At 37.0% G+C, this 18,142-nt stretch overlaps 1 protein-coding gene across 8 annotated transcripts in view; it reads right to left on the bottom strand.

The window, feature by feature from the left end:
• ntm (neurotrimin) overlaps positions 1-18,142 on the bottom strand; it is a 527,618-nt gene that overhangs the window by 251,274 nt on the left and 258,202 nt on the right. For 6 of the 8 annotated variants that reach the window (XM_062048292.1, XM_062048286.1, XM_062048287.1 and 3 more), the window contains exon 1: positions 5,862-6,094. In XM_062048292.1, the coding sequence (XP_061904276.1) occupies positions 5,862-6,034 (173 nt within the window). In that variant the 5' untranslated portion in view covers positions 6,035-6,094. Of the gene's footprint in view, positions 1-5,861; positions 6,095-18,142 lie in introns of those variants that run through there. The other 2 variants (XM_062048288.1, XM_062048291.1) reach the window with 1 other exon arrangement.

Below are 18,142 nucleotides of genomic sequence, written 5' to 3'. Positions count from 1 at the left end.
TAATAAAACATCACTTACTATATAAGGTCTGCTGTCATTAGGATGCTGACTGCTGGGATGTTCATACAATCCCATTTCGATGAAGAATGTGTCATAATCCTCACAAAGAAACGGGGTAGGGTGCAGGCGTGAACACGTGTCTTTTCGTGTAGTCCTCGCCAGTTTCGTGTCCTAAATGACAGTCAAAGTGTGCCAACTTGTCGGAATACCTACTCAGACGCCTTATGTCCAAGTGAGATGCATGATTTATGATCTAGAATAAAGGGAGTAAGTGAGAAAGCGGCAGACCACTCGATGATGTCGCCGCTATAAGTAGTATGTGTGCGCTAGCGCTTATAATAACAATATCACTAATACTCGGTTAATATTGAAACAATGAAATGTAAATGGAGTATTGTTGGTAGTTTTTTAATGGTTATTTATTGGATTTTATGGGCGAAATAGAGGAGCACTTTTTGGCTAATATTTAGAATGCATTAAAAAAATATATATCCGTCGTCATGTCTTTCATATTGACTGTGAACGATAGGCAAATTTCCCCCCAAAAAAGTGCAGTTCCCCTTTAAAGAAAACAAAACACCAGTCTTTCCTCGTTCCCCGCCGTAGTCACAGTGAAGCCAAGCGCTACATACACTTCGTCATATTCTAGTACGGCAAAAAAAGCATGTTCCCCAAGGTCACACACGCCGGAAGGGGTGCCCGCCCCAGTATTTAAGATGGACTGGATCATACAGATCATTTTCTCAAAATCCTTTTTTTTGTTGTTTCTTGTTAATTTTTTTTTAGAATATCATAGAAAATATACACCTAAATTTACTCATTTGTCGTTAACCTAATTTGACTATTTGAGGAAGAACATAATCACATATTGTGGATTTTGAGGCGTGTTTTGGTATGTCTAATCACTGGTATAAGGCTGAAAGAATGATGGCTCTAAATGTAACCCAGAGTTCAGCCTAAAGAGAGAATGGTACAAAGGTTAAAGTCTTAAAAAGGAGGAACTAGCCTCAGATTTAATATTTATAATATTAATTAGCTACACATCCTTTTGACAAAATTCCCCTCACAGATGGATGGAACAACTCAAGCGTCTCCCTCTTCATCACTTCCTTTTCCCTTATTTTTGACTGGCCACCACCCTAGTGAGCACTTTTTGACACACGGACTCATTAACCCATTGAACTTGTCTTCCCTTTTGCTATAAGGAGGGTGAATAATTATTCATCTGGGCTCACTTTTGCAGAAGCTTGCTCTTGCGGACGCCCGCTCGTAGTGTTGATCGTACTCGATACTGACTGATTGACGATGCTTTTGCAGGAGTGAAATGAACGCTGTAACATTTACCTGTGACCAGTTTTAAATAAATGCTTGCGAAGTCTTCCGGAAGACCCTACGTTTGACTGATAAGCAAAAGAACGCGGGTAGGGTCTAACAGTTTACAAACTCCGGGAATAATTCCCTGGACACAGGAGGACTTCAAGGTCAGGAACTAAAGGATTGACAAGAGTAATAAATAGTAGTTTTTACTTTTGTTTAGTTATCGTGTACTACTGACTTCGTTTTTAGTTCTTAGTTTATTATAAGCTTTTCTTTATCATTCACTTGGACAAACCAGAGCATGTATATGATGCAGACAGTAGCCCTTGTTACCACCATCAGTCTATATGACACGTGTACAGTTCACTACCAGCCTATCACAGATTTGGTGACGCCTTCCTAGGAATGCTTTGCCTGATCTATGCACGGCACCCCAGCTTTTCAAAAGCAAATCACTTTTGGATTTGCTCAAAAAAATGTACTTGGCCTCTGGAAGATTGTAAACTGTCACCCAGGTTGCAGACTCTCAAGAATGACTTGATGACATGAGGAGAAACTCAGAACAAAGGAGGTTGTGGGGTTAAGTATTATTGAAGGCTCGAGTAAAAAAATTATCCGGTCGGAAACATTCCTTTCATTTGCTTTATGTGTTGTTTATGTGTTTATTGCTTATATGTGTTCAGGCAGTAGGTCCCTGATGTGCCTTTTCCTGTTAATTTAATGGTCATGTAAAACTAATGTGACACGTTACCCTATGAGAAGAGTGTGAGATAATGTATTATATTGACAAGTTAAGAACATTTTGAAATTACCGGTAGATTTTTCTCGTTGTGGCCAATCTGTTGCCCGAGCCAGAAAGCCAAACATGGCTATTTAATTAGTGCAGTAACTAAACAAATATTTATCATTATTATTATTATGATTTATGTCACGGCCCGGGCGCATTCCAATGCGCATTCATCTGTGAGCTCGGCTGAGTGCACCTCCAAGCGCGCACCTGTGCGCGTCACTCCTGCTGCAGCAGGCGGCTGCAATCAATCAGCAATCTGCACACCTGAAGCTGATGAGACACCGCGCTTCTTAAGCCAGTGCAAACCTGCGTTCCGGGCCAGAACGTCGCTACCTGTTCCGTACAGTAAGCCAACGCGTCTCTCTCTGTGTTTCTCCCCCTCCGTGTTAATTTGTCTTGTGTCCCTTGTCGCCATCCAGCAGCATTCCTCTGTTTCCTGGTGACGAGCTGGGTGTCTCGTCTCCCCGTATTCCCTCTGGTTCCCTGGCTGCCCTCTTTGGATCTCGACCTCCGGCCTGGACATGGACTTTGACGCCTCGCTCTTGCCCGTGACCTCCTGCCTGTCCCTGGATCTCCGAGCTTGCCTTGCGCTCCATGGACTTCCTCTACACGCACCTTCAACACCTCCCGGTTACACTCAACATATACTTACTTCACATAGTCGCACACATAAACATTTTGGATTAGTTACACGCCTCATTTCATATTATATATATATATAATAAATAGAGCTAAACGACGTCTTTGCATCTGTGCCGTCTTCTTTCCCCGCTGTACGTAACAGTTTATTAATTATCATTATCGATTGCCTTGATTGTTTGCTTGATTAACTGATTAGCTGTTTGGTCCCTATAATATGACACAAATGGTTTAAAAAGAGATTAAAATTGCATATCTAAATATGTAGTTTTTACAAATCAAACCAGAATCTGCTCAGCCCAATGTAGCTTATACTAAGCAAACTTGGCAAAGTTTGCGCGTGACGTCAATGGTTGAAACGGAAGTATTCGGAAACACTGTAGCACAATACAAACAGCTCTGTTTTCATCGCAAAATTCCACAGTATTCTGGACATCTGTGTTGGTGAATCTTTTGCAATTTGTTTAATGAACAATGGAGACTGCAAAGAAGAAAGCTGTAGGTGGGATCGGTGTATTAGCGGCTGGCTGCAGCAACACAACCAGGAGGACTTTGACTTGGATAGCAGACGCACTATCCGACGCTAGCCGCCGACCACATCGATGATCGGGTGAAGTCCTTCGTCGCTCCGTCGATCGCTGGAACGCAGGTGAGCACGGGTGTTGATGAGCAGATGAGGGCTGGCGTAGGTGGAGCGCTAATGTTTTTATCATAGCTCTGACGAGGTCCCGTAGCTAAGTTAGCTTCAATAGCGTCGTTAGCAACAGCATTGCTAGGCTTCGACAGGCGGCAGAGCATTAACCGTGTAGTTACAGGTCCAGTGTTTGGTTCGGTGTCTCCTGATAGTAGTATTGTTGATCTGCTGTCTATCCTTCCAGTCAGGGGCTTATTTCTTTTGTTTCTATCTGCATTTAAGCATGATGCTATCATGTTAGCTCTGTAGCTAAAGTGCTTCACCGATGTATTGCCGTGGAGATAAAAGTCACTGTTAATGTCCATTTTGCGTTCTCAACTCTCATTTTCAAGAGGATATAGTATCCAAGGTGGTTTAAAATACAAATCCGTGATCCACAATAGAAAAAGGAGAAAGTGTGGAATCCAATGAGCCCTTTTACCTAAGTTACGGTCAGAGCAAAAAAAGATACGTCCTGCACTGCACTCTAGTCCTTTACTCTCACGTTCCTCATCCACAAATATTTCATCCTCGCTCAAATTAATGGGGTAATCGTCGTTTTCTCGGTCCGAATTGCTCTCGCTGCTGGTGTAAACAATGGGGAACTGTGAGGAGCCCTTCAACCTGCGACGTCACACTACTTCCGGTACAGGCAAGGCTATTTTTTATCAGCGACCAAAAGAACTTTATCGTCGATGTTCTCTACTAAATCCTTTCAGCAAAAATATGGCAATATCGCGAAATGATCAAGTATGACACATAGAATAAATCTGCTATCCCCGTTTAAATTTTAAAAAATCATTTCAGTAGGCCTTTAAAGCCCCACTCAAGAACTTTCAGTTTTGGTTGATTTTGGCGGCGCCAGTGGACCAAAGCAGTAGTGTTTTGCCAAAAGAAGACCACATTTCTCATGAGTACCAGCGCATAGAGCATCAAACTGACACCATAACATCACAATGATTAAGTATTACTGATCTTTCCATAGTAATAACCTACATTATTTACTCAAACCTTATATTTCCAGTTTGCAGTCATCCCATTGTTTTTTCTTTAATTTTGAGTTTGTTGTGTGGTTGGTCGTGTCAGTGTGGAACTGGAACTTTCAAGCTGGTGGCTATTTATTGCTACCACGCAAATTTCGGATAGCTAATATTGGTATTATCATTTTGATTTAAGCAACGAAAGTCACTTAGTAGTTTAGCAGGAACAAGAGTCAAGGCAGCATTGGTTGCAAATCCCTCCTCGTCTTTGAGCTCACGCTAGCGAGTGAAAGCCGGGGCAATATCGATCCTCGACTGTCCTTTTATCCGAGTAGCCTCTCTTTTTCTTATGTTTGTCTCCTCAGGCAAAACTTTTTGTTTCTTTGGTTGTTTTGCAGATTCTGCCATGATAGCAGTAATTGCACGTTGGCATTCAACTTCCATCTTAGTAACAAATGGGAAAAGTTGGGAGTGACGTCTGCCGTAAAGCAAGTCAGCAAATTTGTAGTTTTTTGTGTGCCAGGGTTCCTGCCACCCTCTTTAAAGTTGCTTAGTGCCAGTGAGAGTGATACAGACCCCCTTAGGCCGTGACAGAGGTGTCATTCAACTATTTGTAAGTCGATGTATCATCCCAAAAGTTATGAACATATTTTATGAAGGTTGAAAAGTTACTTAGTGCTGCTTTAAGAGAGAAGACCACAGAGAACCTAACACCATGGCTCAGCGGTGGAACTAAATACAACTTCCACAACTACCGGTTTTATAGTAGAGACACTATGAAACCAGAAAAGACAAGCACTACAATGTGAATACAGTGCAATATTCTACTAAACTTTTATCAAAAGCTCAATGCACCATCTACCTCAAACAGAAGAGATTCTCAAATCCCTACTTTTTGTCACTGTGATTACAAACGTTTGAAATGCATAAAAAATCCCAGCAGCATCTTTAGAGCAGCATAAATCTTTATGTGTCGAATAAACTCCTTATGAGGCAATACGGAGGACGTGAAAATATCACTTTTGTCCATATCATCGAAAATGATTGCTTGTCACTTCGCCTTATTTACAAGACAGACCTCTTTTCCTGACCCGTAGCGTCTCCCCCAACAGTCCTCAACAGACTTCGGTGTTTAGTTTAATTCACCTCACCCCCAAACACACATTTTTTGTAGTTCTGCACTGTCACACAACAATTAAAAAAAGACAGGCTTCTCTCGTAAAAAGCCGCAAAAGAAGCGGAGTATCGCTTGTGAATTGAAAGACTAATCCTTTGAAATCTCACAACATTATTCAGCAGCAGCAGCAGGAACATGATAAAACAGACAGCATTTCAATGTAATCACTGTTCACTATAATCCCATTTGCCCACCAGATACTGAATGTAGACCTCCACGGAATTTAAGACTATGACAGCAGCAGAGGGACTACATTATATTAAAAACACAAACGTTGTGACTCACCTGAGAAATAACGTCTCTCCTTGTCGCACGGTAATATTGTCCATCACTTTGGTGTCAGGTAGAGAATCACTTTGACTGCGGACAGGCAACCCTGCAGGGACAAGAACCAAAATCCTCAGAGAGAGAAGGGCTGTGCATTTGAAAAAGGGGACAAAGTATCCCCGGACAGACATTATCTTCAGAATTTACAGGTGTGGAAAAAGACCCATGTGAAAGGAGCCCACGTTCGCACTGTAAACGTTCTCCTGGAGATTACCGGTATTCACCCCCAAGTCATTAGGCTTAATCCAAATCCTGTCGCCAGGTTGCTGTCATGTGTAATAGTGGCGAGGCACAGACCCTTCTGCGGTTGCATTGCCCCCAACCTTAGTTTCTTCAATAATAATTGTCTCCCCATTGTTTTATCTATACACCAACCAACATTACAAAAAATAGGCATCATTCATGCTAAAATTGTTGAACAATATCAATAACTGAGAATAGAAAAACTGATTAAAGTGAGATGAGTCCTGAACGTACAAATCCCTCATTCAGAAATGTTCTTTGGTAGGCTTTGTTGAAAACGGTTTACTTCTTTGTTTTTTCCCTGCACACTTTTGGTTAAAACATTGGTAACACTTTAGTATGGGGAACATATTCAACATTAATTAGTTGCTTATTAAAGTAACAAAGACTTAATTTAGAGTTATTTGGACACTAGGGGAACATATAAGGGTTAGGGTTAGGGTTAGGGTTACTAATAAGCAATAATTCTGAGGTTATTGAGGGAAGACTCTTAGTTAATGGCTTACTGGTTGAATAATAAGGCCATGCAGAATAAGGCATTAATAAGTACTTAATAATGACTAATTTAGAGCCAATATGTTACTAATCTGCATGTTAATAAGCAACTAATTAATGGTGAATATGTGTTCCCCATACTAAAGTGTTACCAAAATATTTTATGCAGATTATTAAGATGTGTTGTCTGTAAAAATGGATTGTTAGTACAGTTATTGATTTATTTTTCTTCTCAAAAACCTTTTACTTTTACATTTTAATTTACATTGTATGTTGTTTGATTAGTGTAGCAAATACACACTTAAACTCACACATTTGTCTTGACCTTAATTTGCCTCCAAACTATTTGGTTACAATTTCAGGCTGCCTGACTACTATATGTTGTTTTGGTGAGAGTGATAATTGTTTTGGTACTGGTTGACGACAGTTTGGGTATTTCCAATCACATGTACAACGCTGAGAGAATGATGACTCTAAATATAACCCCAAGCTTCAAGCTGTCCTCACACACTGTAGCTAAAGAAAGAATGGCACAAAGTCTCAAAGGGGGAACTAGCCTCAGATTGGATATTTGTCATTAATAATAATAATTTAAATGAATACATTTATCCCTAACAAGTTTTAAATACATACCTAGGAAATTTCCCAGAAGGCCCGACTTTTGATTGTTCAACAAAAGAACGCGGGTAGAGTCTAACAGTGTGTTTTGTTTCAGAGAAAAACATTTTCCAACAACAACAAAGACGCAATTTTACTCATCTAGAAATCTGATCAAAGGCTTCCTTTCGTCTTTTTACAAAACCCAAAACCAGTGAAGTTGGCACGTTGTGTAAATCGTAAATAAAAACAGAATACAATGATTTGCAAATTCTTTGCAACTTATATTCAATTGAATAGACTGCAAAGACAAGATATTGAATGTTCGAACTGAGAAAGTAAATTTTTTTTTGCAAATAATCATTAACTTGGAATTTAATGGCAGCAACACATTGCAAAAAAGTTGACACAGGGGCATTGTTACCACTGTGTTACATGGCCTTTCCTTTTAACAACACTCAGTAAACGTTTGGGAACTGAAAACATTTTTGAAGCTTTTCAGGTGGAAAACATTTTTGAAGCTTTTCAGGTGGAAATCTTCCCCATTCTTGCTTGATGTACAGCTTAAGTTGTTCAACAGTCCGGGTCTCCGTTGTGGTATTTTACACTTCATAATGTGCCACACATTTTCAATGGGACACAGGTCTGGACTACAGGCAGGCCAGTTCTAGTACCCGCACTCTTTAACTACGAAGCCACACTGTTGTAACACGTGCAGAATTTGGCTTGGCATTGTCTTGCTGAAATAAACAGGGGCGTCCTTGAAAAATACATTGCTTAGATGGCAACACATGTTGCTCCAAAACCTGTATGTACCTTTCAGCATGATGGTGCCTTCACAGATGTGTAAGTTACCCATGCCTTGAGCACTAATACACCCCCATAGTATCACAGATGCTGGCTTTTAAACTTTGCGCCTATAACAATCCGGATGTTTTTTTTTCCTCTTTGGTCCGGAGGACACGACATCCACAGTTTCCAAAAACAATTTGAAATGTGGACTCGTCAGACCACAGAACACTTTTCCACTTTGAATCAGTCCATCTTTCATGGAAGCTGCTTTTAACCCCAATCATGGCACCCACCTGTTCCCAATTAGCCTGTTCACCTGTGGGATGTTCCAAATAAGTGTTTGATGAGCATTCCTCAATGTTTTGCCGCCTGTGCCAGCTTTTTGAAACATGTTGAAGGCATCAAATTTCAAATGAGCTAATATTTGAAAAAAAATTAAAGTTTGCCAGTTTGAACGTTAAATATCTTGTCTTTGCAGTCTATCAATTGAATATAGGTTGAAAAGGATTTGTAATGTTTGTATTCTGTTTTTATTACGATTTAAAAAAGGTGCCAACTTCACTGGTTTGTTATTGTTACTCCATCCATCCATCCATTTTCTACAATTTGGAATAAGCATATGCTGTCTTTAAATTGAAGTTATAATTTGTTTTTGGAAAGACTAAGACATTAGTTTTTGGAAAGACAAGACATTAGGTAAGCTCAAGGTGCAGTAAATTGATTGATGCGGACACCTTTGTTACTGGATACTTTCCATATGTCTTAGACACTTTGTATCTGTAAGTAATATGTAACTATAATTATTTGATACTTGTTTATATTAAAAAAAGTGTTTTAGACTGCAGTATTGTTCACTAAAGGACCTTACAATGTTCTGCCCTCCCTGTCGGTTGATATTTAGTTTGGCAATAGGTAGGGATGATGTTTGATAAGAAATTATCGAGTTCGAGCCATTATCGAATCCTCTTATCGAACCGATTCCTTATCGAATCTCTTATCAATTCAGATAGGTTGTTGTATATGGAAAAAAAAAACAATATTTGGTTTAACAAAAGCTCACTTTTATTTTATAAGAAAAAAATAAAATAAAATAAATAAATAAATATTGACTGTTACCCCCCTAAAAAATAAAAAAAAATTGACTGTTGTTTCCCAAAGTATATCAAGTGGGATTTTTCAGAAAACAAATATATACAGTAACACAAAAACAACCTGTCTCTGTGATCACTATAGTGTATAAATAATAATATAGTGTTAAATAATATCAGTCCCTTGGGCACAAAACTGAAAATAATACAGCTCTCAAAAAGTGCACTTCTGCTTGCTATTGGAACATACTAACTACACACACTATGACACTAGAACACCACAGTCATCAATCAACAATTCTTCTTCCCTTACATGAGAGCGAAGCCTGGCAATAATTGCATATTGCTTGTTCTGCCCTCACTATACGTGTTGAGGTTATACAGCTTGGCAGACAGCTGACAAACAATCCAAGACGTCTAATAAAGTTCCAAAGCAGATTATTCATTTAGGCTCTTTATTGTTGTTGATCTTGCTTTGTCTTTTCCTATCTTTACTTTTTTTTTTTAACTGAAAAACACACAATGACAAATGTATAAGCTATGTCATTTAATTAACATACTGAAATGTAATACACAATATGTAAATATTAGCTTCACACAAATATACAGTACTATCATCAAACAAATACTTCTGATTGTGAAACTATTTCGATGGTGGGAATACACGACTGGCAGCCATTTTATGTCCTCAAAACATCCATTGAAACAGTGCACAAAAATCGTTTTTCAATAGACATCTTACTATCAAATTGAAACACTTTCCACCTTAATATTGAGTTATATAAACAAGTTAAACAGTTTACTTACAGACGTATCTTTTCCAAGGCTTGTAGGAGCTAACACAACTTGTCTACTTCTCAATTGTCTCATGAACTGAACTGACTCGCCAACCCGGGAAGTGCCCAAACTAATGACGCAAAGTATTTTCATATCGCCACAAGGTATCAGTAAGAGTCTACAGTCAATGGGCATAACATTGCGTCCTACGGGGCATTTCCTGTGGGAAGGGATTCGTTCTCAGGGATTCGAATAAAGAACTAACTCTTTTTCTTTACTATAGTGGTCTCGATAACGGGTACCGGTTCTCAAAAAGGGATTCGAGTCCGAGGACTCGGTCTTTTGTTATCGAACACCTGGGAAAACCGGTTTCGAGCATCATCCCCTGCAATAGGTAAACAGTCCTTTAATTCAAAGACGATAAACCGTCTAAGTTGAGGTCGTTTATTGATTGCCTCGTTATGAAATTACTGTCAAACTAAATACAGGAAAGTATATTAATTTAACCATGAAATACCAAAAACATTGTTAAATCAACAATACAGCCTGGTACGACTGGAATTAGCAATTGAAACCAGAATGTGTGTGTGTGTTAGGGATGTCTGATAATATCGGACTGCCGATATTATCGGCCGATAAATGCTTTAAATGTAATATCGGAAATTATCAGTATCGGTTTCAAGATTATCGGTTTCAAAAGTGAAATGTTATGACTTTTTTAAACGGCGCTGTGTACACCGACGTAGGGAAAAATACAGAGCTCCAATAAACCTTAAGAGGCACTGCCTTTGCATGCAGGCCCAGTCACTTAATATCTACGGCTTTATGCAACAGCCATACAGGTCACACTGAGGGTGGCCGTATAAACAAGTTTAACACTGTTACAAATATGCGCCACACTGTGAACCCACACCAAACAAGAATGACAAACACATTTTGGGAGAACATCCGCACCGTAACACAGCATAAACCAACAGAACAAATACCCAGAACCCTTGCAGCACTAACTCTTCCGGGACGCTACAATATACACCCCGCTGCCACCAAACACCGCCCCCCCCCCCCCCCCCCAACCCCGCCCCCCTCCCACCTCAAAAGACCAACTTGTGTGCTTATTTTTTGGAGCACATTTAGATGTTAATTGGCTGTCAAACGTCGCACAGGTAAAGGCGCTGCATGACTGCTTTTATCGGACCTTATATTTGAGAGTACAGAGGCAAGCGATATAGTACTTGTTATAGATGCTTGTTTTTGTTGTTTTTTTGCTGATAGAGCAATATCAAAATTGATCGGGACACCCTTAACACCTTTAACTCCAACATATTAGATTATCCTTTTTTTTCCAATTATTTTTTCTTTTTTGCAACCCTCACAAATGGTGAAAATGCATACTTTTCTGTCACTATTGAGTTATTTATGCATGACCACAAATAATAATAGTCTGTTTGTAATTTCTACAACGCTTGGTTGTTTTTTTCAATTAAGTTATGGGGAAAAAACATTTTTGTAACACCGTAATAAATATAGCCTGTGAATGTTTGCATGACAGAAGGTGATTTGTATAATAATCTATCTGTATTGGCTTGCGATAAGGTAGCAACTTGTCAGGGTGTACCCTGCTTTACGCCGAGTGCAGCTGGGATAGGCTCACATCCCCCCGAACCCAAGAGGACAAGCGGTAGAAAAGAAAATGGATGGATGATGGATCCATGGTGTGTTGTAATTTATGATAAATGTGTATATATTGTGAAGTGAAGATACATACAGTAGATTAACTGAACCAACAGTTTTAAGCCAATGAGTCACAGTCCTAATCCTCTTTAACAATAGCACATTAACAAATCCACCATTGTGCTGGATGGTAGCTTCAAGATAAGACTGTTATGAACAGAAGAAAACCCCAACAACAAAAAATATGCCTAAAATAAGTGTAAATAACTGTAAAAGTCCAACACAATGCATTCCTCTGAGTTACCTGTGGGCGTAAATTATGTATATATATATATATATATATATATTATATATATATATATATATATATATATATATATATATATATATATATATATATATAGATAGATAGATAGATAGATAGATAGATAGATAGATAGATAGATAGATACACATCTATGTATGTATATATATATATATATATATATATATATATATATATATATATATATATATATATATATATATATATAGATAGATAGATATATAGATGTGTATATATATATTTATATATATATATATATATATATATATATATATATATACACATCTATAATCTTTCTATTCTATATATATATATAGATGTGTATATATATATATATATATATATATATATATATACTATATATATAATATATATATATGTGTGTGTATATATAGATACACATCTATGTATGTATATATATATATATACATACATATACATATATAGATACACATCTATGTACATTATATGTATATTATATATATATATATATATATATATATATATATATATATATTATATATATATATATATACTATATTTATATATTGCATTATGGGCTTTAACAACAATCTTAGGGTACATTAATCATGTGTTTCTTATTGCAGTTAAGTCCATCCATCCATCCATTTTCTACCGCTTATTCCCTAAATAAAATAGTGAACATACAAGACAACTTGTCTTTTAGTAGTAAGTAAACAAACAAAGGCTACTAATTAGGTCTGCTGACGTATGCAGTAACATATTGTGTCATTTATCATTCTATTATTTTGTCTACATTATTAAGGACAAGTGGTAGAAAATATTTACAGTTAATATCTGCTTACTTTCTCTTTTAACATGTTCTATCTACACTTCTGTGAAAATGTAATAATCACGTATTCTTGTTTGATACTTTACATTAGTTTTGGATGATATCACACATTTAGTATCGATCCGATACTAAGTAGTTACAGGATCATACATTGGTCATATTCAAAGTCCTCATGTGTTCCAGGGACATATTTCCTGAGTTTATAAACACAATATACATTTTAAAAAAACAAAAGAAGATGTTGTCATGCCAAAAAATCTCAACATAATCATTGTAGTATCGACTAGATACGTGCCTGTACTTGATATCATTACAGTGGATGCTAGGTGTAGATCCACCAATGCCGTTTGTTTACATTGTGACGCCGGTGAGCTACGGTGTGTAGTGAAGCATGTTTAGCTATTCATCGTCCTGCATGGATGATACTTGTAAGAAACATACTTTATTTGTCGCCATGGAGACCAGGATTAGTGATTTAGAAGTAACTAAAACACTGCCGACGGCGGATGGACGTTAGTCCGCTAGCTAGCTAGCCATGTCTTAAAGCACCTCTTCCTGAGGGCGTTTCAGTGTTATAACTTCACCTTATCTTTAGTTTTTAAGCCAAAATGCGTCCGTTCTCCCCTTTCTGTCTACACACTGTGTCTGCTTGTAAGTACTCCGTGATTGTGTAGCGATCGAACATGCTCTTCTGCTCGTAAACAAGCAATGTCACACCGTAACGATTACGCGGGCGCGGGGGGTGCGGACCGGTACGTTTCAGAGGCGATATAGTACCGAAAATTATTCAATAGTACACCGGTACTATACTAATACCGGTATACCGTACAACCCTAGTGTGTGTGTATATATATATATATATAATATATATATATATATATATATATATATATATAATATATATATATATTAATTATATATATATATATACACACATACACACATATATATATAAATAAATAGTGCTCGATACCGTGGTAGAGCGTAATAGATTAAATCTCCTGAGGATTGAGGAAAACCCCTCATGAAACAGGCCTGTAGAGATGGAAATAGTCTTGCGATTTTTTTCCCACACATACATATATATATATATATATATAGTATATATATATATATACTATATATATATATGTATATAATGGCTGTCAAAGTTAACGCGATAATAATACGTTAACTTTAAGTTCCTTTAACGGCGATCATTTTTTAACGCGAGGTTAACGTTTTTGACCCCCGGCCAGTTCCGTAGTTTGGGGAAATGTGTAATGGCGTCCTGTTACTGTTACGCCACAGCTCAAAAATAGCTCGCAGATCTTCACAAAGAAAGGGGGACCTCAATATATGGGGTTAAACTATGGAACAGGTTGAATGTGGAATTAAAAGAATGTCCAACCTTAATTTTGTTTTTAAATTATACAAAGACATGATTTTCAATACATACAAGAATACGGGTTTCTAACAATCACAAAGTGATTACATTATTATTATTATTATGATTATTTGTGTAGTAATTTACTGTTATTGGTTGATGTTACCACCAATTAGTACTTGTATTCATGTGACCATATCCAGTATGTGTATATTGTACGTATGTACTGTATGTTTGTGCCAAAGAAAAGTGAGTAAAGTGGGTAAAAGATTGTTGATAATATATTGTAAAAAGACCGGTAAATGTATCATTGTATATGATAATGATGATGACAAGAAAGCTAGTTATTTGATTTATAAAATAAGGTGTGGGAGTAATAAGTTTCACTTCTTCCCACTTCTTTTGGGTATGAAAAACAAACGTAATGTTCAGATTTTTTGTGTATCTTACTGTAATGTTATCAAGATGATTTCCTTTTTTTTTTTTAATTTTGTTTTGTTTTTAACATGTCTAAATAAACTACTACTAACTTGTACAACTGGTAAAGTACAGAATATCAGAAACATTTATTCGTGTAGAAAAAATATCATCGAACATCTTGACAATCAAAGCATGATCATAACAATCCACATTTGTGTTATTAATGCGTGAAACTGCTGTCTGAACATGGAAGTGTAGTTCCTCTCCTCTAAGTGCAAGTGCTCCTAAAGCAGGAATTACAAATTCTGTATTTCTATAAAATAGAAAATCTGGCAGGACACCAATTTAATGCAAGTATTTTTTTGTTCTCTTTAAAAATATGTTTATATCCTTTTCGTCTTCAGCTTTTTCAAAAAGCACAATGTTTAAAAACATTTCATTAAAGCACAATAATTGTTCAGTAATTATTAAAAACTTAAAAACTAGCTGTCCAGGGTACACTAATTAATGACAAAAAAGTATATATTCTGCGATTATCACAATTAATTTTGAGGTTACGGTGAACGAAATGTGATTAATCGCGATTAAATATTTTAATCGTTTGACAGCCCTAATATTTACATATATATATATATATATATATATATATATTAATATATATATATATATATATATATATATATATATATATATATATATATATATATATATATATATATATATATATATAATGTATATTAAATGTATAATAATGAAAGTGTTGTTGTATATTACCCTTCATGCTTTGTAGAGCATTTAAATGGGTGTAATCTTAAATTGTGTATGGTCCTTGAACATTTCTTACGATATCCTCATAGTTCAGTGCGCAGGTTGTGTGTTGTGTGCAACGTATGCTTTAACTTTCTGTGATGGTTATGGCTTATTTTTGCACCACGAGCGGTTGTTTGTATTGGGACATATAAAGTAATGCGATGCTTATTTCCCTGTAATATAAAACTCATGGTCATTAACTAAAATGACAAACATTGACCACAGAAAAGCAGCACATCCAGGGGTCCAGACTGATGACTCTGACTCGCCCTAGTGTTGGACACCTCTGCTTTACAGTACACTCTCACATAATTTAGTTTTTAAGATATACATAATAGTAATTTAAATACTTCAATAATACAGATACATTTCTAAATAAGTAACACATTTAACAATATGAAATCCACAATTAACCGCAGAACCAGCAGCAATAGAAAATACAAAGAATATGTAAAACAAAAAATATTTATGTTCTCCCTGTGACTGCGTGGGTTCCCTCCGGGTACTCCGGCTTCCTCCCACCTCCAAAGACATGCACCTGGGGATAGGTTGATTGGCAACACTAAATTGGCCCTAGTGTGTGAATGTTGTCTGGTTTTCTGTCATCTTCATTACTGTCCTATAATATGGTCCGCTACGACTAAGTCTGACCTGAACAAACTGCAACTTGTTCAGAACAGAGCGGCTAGACTGGTACTTAAATGTTCTTTGCACACTAATATTTCATTTATACATTCACGCCTGTCCTGGTTGTCTGTTGAACAAAAGATGCATTGTAGTCTCTTTATGTTCTTTAGAACTATCATGTTAGATCTGTTACCATGAATTGATTAACGTGTACCCCGACTTAAACAAGTTGAAATACTTATTCGGGTGTTACCATTTAGTGGTCAATTGTACAGAATATGTACTGTACTGTGCAATCTACTAATAAAAGTTTCAATCAATCAATCAATCAATCAATCACCAGATTACTTCTAAAAACAGTTTTTAAAATCAACTAACACACGTTCATGACACTAGGAATGCCAGCAATGGCTATGTGGCACTTCCTGCTCCCAGGACCAATCTCCTCAAACATACAGTCATGTATGGATGTATATCATTCTGGAATTGGTTACCATCTCACATTAATCTCTCACAAAGTAAATTGTCATTCAAGACAGCTTTGAAGATACACCTGTTGCAGCTGCCCACATGATGGGAATTTTTTTAATACTGGGTTCAACTAGATTTTTTATCTTATCTTATCTTATGTTGTGTATAATGTTTGGTAATATACCGTATTTTTCGGAGTATAAGTCGCTCCGGAGTATAAATCGTACTGGCCGAAAATGCATAATAAAGAAGGAAAAAAACATATACACTACCGTTCAAAAGTTTGGGGTCACATTGAAATGTCCTTATTTTTGAAGGAAAAGCACTGTACTTTTCAATGAAGATAACTTTAAACTAGTCTTAACTTTAAAGAAATACACTCTATACATTGCTAATGTCGTAAATGACTATTCTAGTTGCAAATGTCTGGTTTTTGGTGCAATATCTACATAGGTGTATAGAGGCCCATTTCCAGCAACTATCACTCCAGTGTTCTAATGGTACAATGTGTTTGCTCATTGGCTCAGAAGGCTAATTGATGATTAGAAAACCCTTGTGCAATCATGTTCACACATCTGAAAACAGTTTAGCTCATTACAGAAGCTACAAAACTGACCTTCCTTTGAGCAGATTGAGTTTCTGGAGCATCACATTTGTGGGGTCCATTAAACGCTCAAAATGGCCAGAAAAAGAGAACTTTCATCTGAAACTCGACAGTCTATTCTTGTTCTTAGAAATGAAGGCTATTCCACAAAATTGTTTGGGTGACCCCAAACTTTTGAACGGTAGTGTATAAATCGCACTGGATTATAAATCGCATTTTTTGGGGAAATTTATTTGATAAAACCCAACACCAAGAATAGACATTTGAAAGGCAATTTAAAATAAATAAAGAATAGTGAACAACAGGCTGAATAAGTGTATGTTATATGACGCATAAATAACCAACTGAGAACGTGCCTGGTATGTTAACGTAACATATTATGGTAAGAGTCATTCAAATAACTACAACATATAGAACATGCTATACGTTTACCAAACAATCTGTCACTCCTAATCACTAAATCCGATGAAATCTTATACGTCTAGTCTCTTACGTGAATGAGCTAAATAATATTATTTGATATTTTACGGTAATGTGTTAATAATTTCACACATAAGTCACTCCTGAGTATAAGTCGCACCCCCGGCCAAACTATGAAAAAAACTGTGACTTATAGTCCGAAAAATACGGTATGTATTCTTTGTATTTTTATTTTGTATGCTCCTATATGGACCCCAGGAAGACTAGCAGTTGCCTTGGCGTCAGCTAATGGGGATTCATTCAATAAACAATAAACATGTTGGCCCTGTGATGAGGTGGCGACTTGTCCAGGGTGTACCCCGCCTTCCGCTCGAATGCAGGTGGGATAGGCTCCAGCACCTCTGTGACCCTGAGAGGGACAAGCGGTAGAAGATGGATGGATGGATGGAAAAAAAAAATTGCCTTTTTGTGTTGTACTGTAATGTTGATATTCAGAATTCCAGGGTCCCTGAACGCCCCCTTGTTCGACATGCCCATGGTTGGTGCATAATAGGAAGTGTCGTGTTGCTGTTGTGACAAGCGCCTCTGCAAAATTTGTGCACAGTGTTGGATCCATCCCTCCAAATGACGCATATTCAACATCTCAAAATGCACAATGCAAGACCAAATCATGAAAGACGTAGAAAAATACTCTGGCTTGTTGAATGGCAGCAGGTTGA

Source organism: Entelurus aequoreus, linkage group LG05, assembly GCF_033978785.1.
Source record: "Entelurus aequoreus isolate RoL-2023_Sb linkage group LG05, RoL_Eaeq_v1.1, whole genome shotgun sequence".
Classification (NCBI taxonomy): domain Eukaryota; kingdom Metazoa; phylum Chordata; class Actinopteri; order Syngnathiformes; family Syngnathidae; genus Entelurus; species Entelurus aequoreus.
Note: the sequence above shows the minus strand (reverse complement) of the source record. Positions and strands in the feature narration are given on the sequence as shown.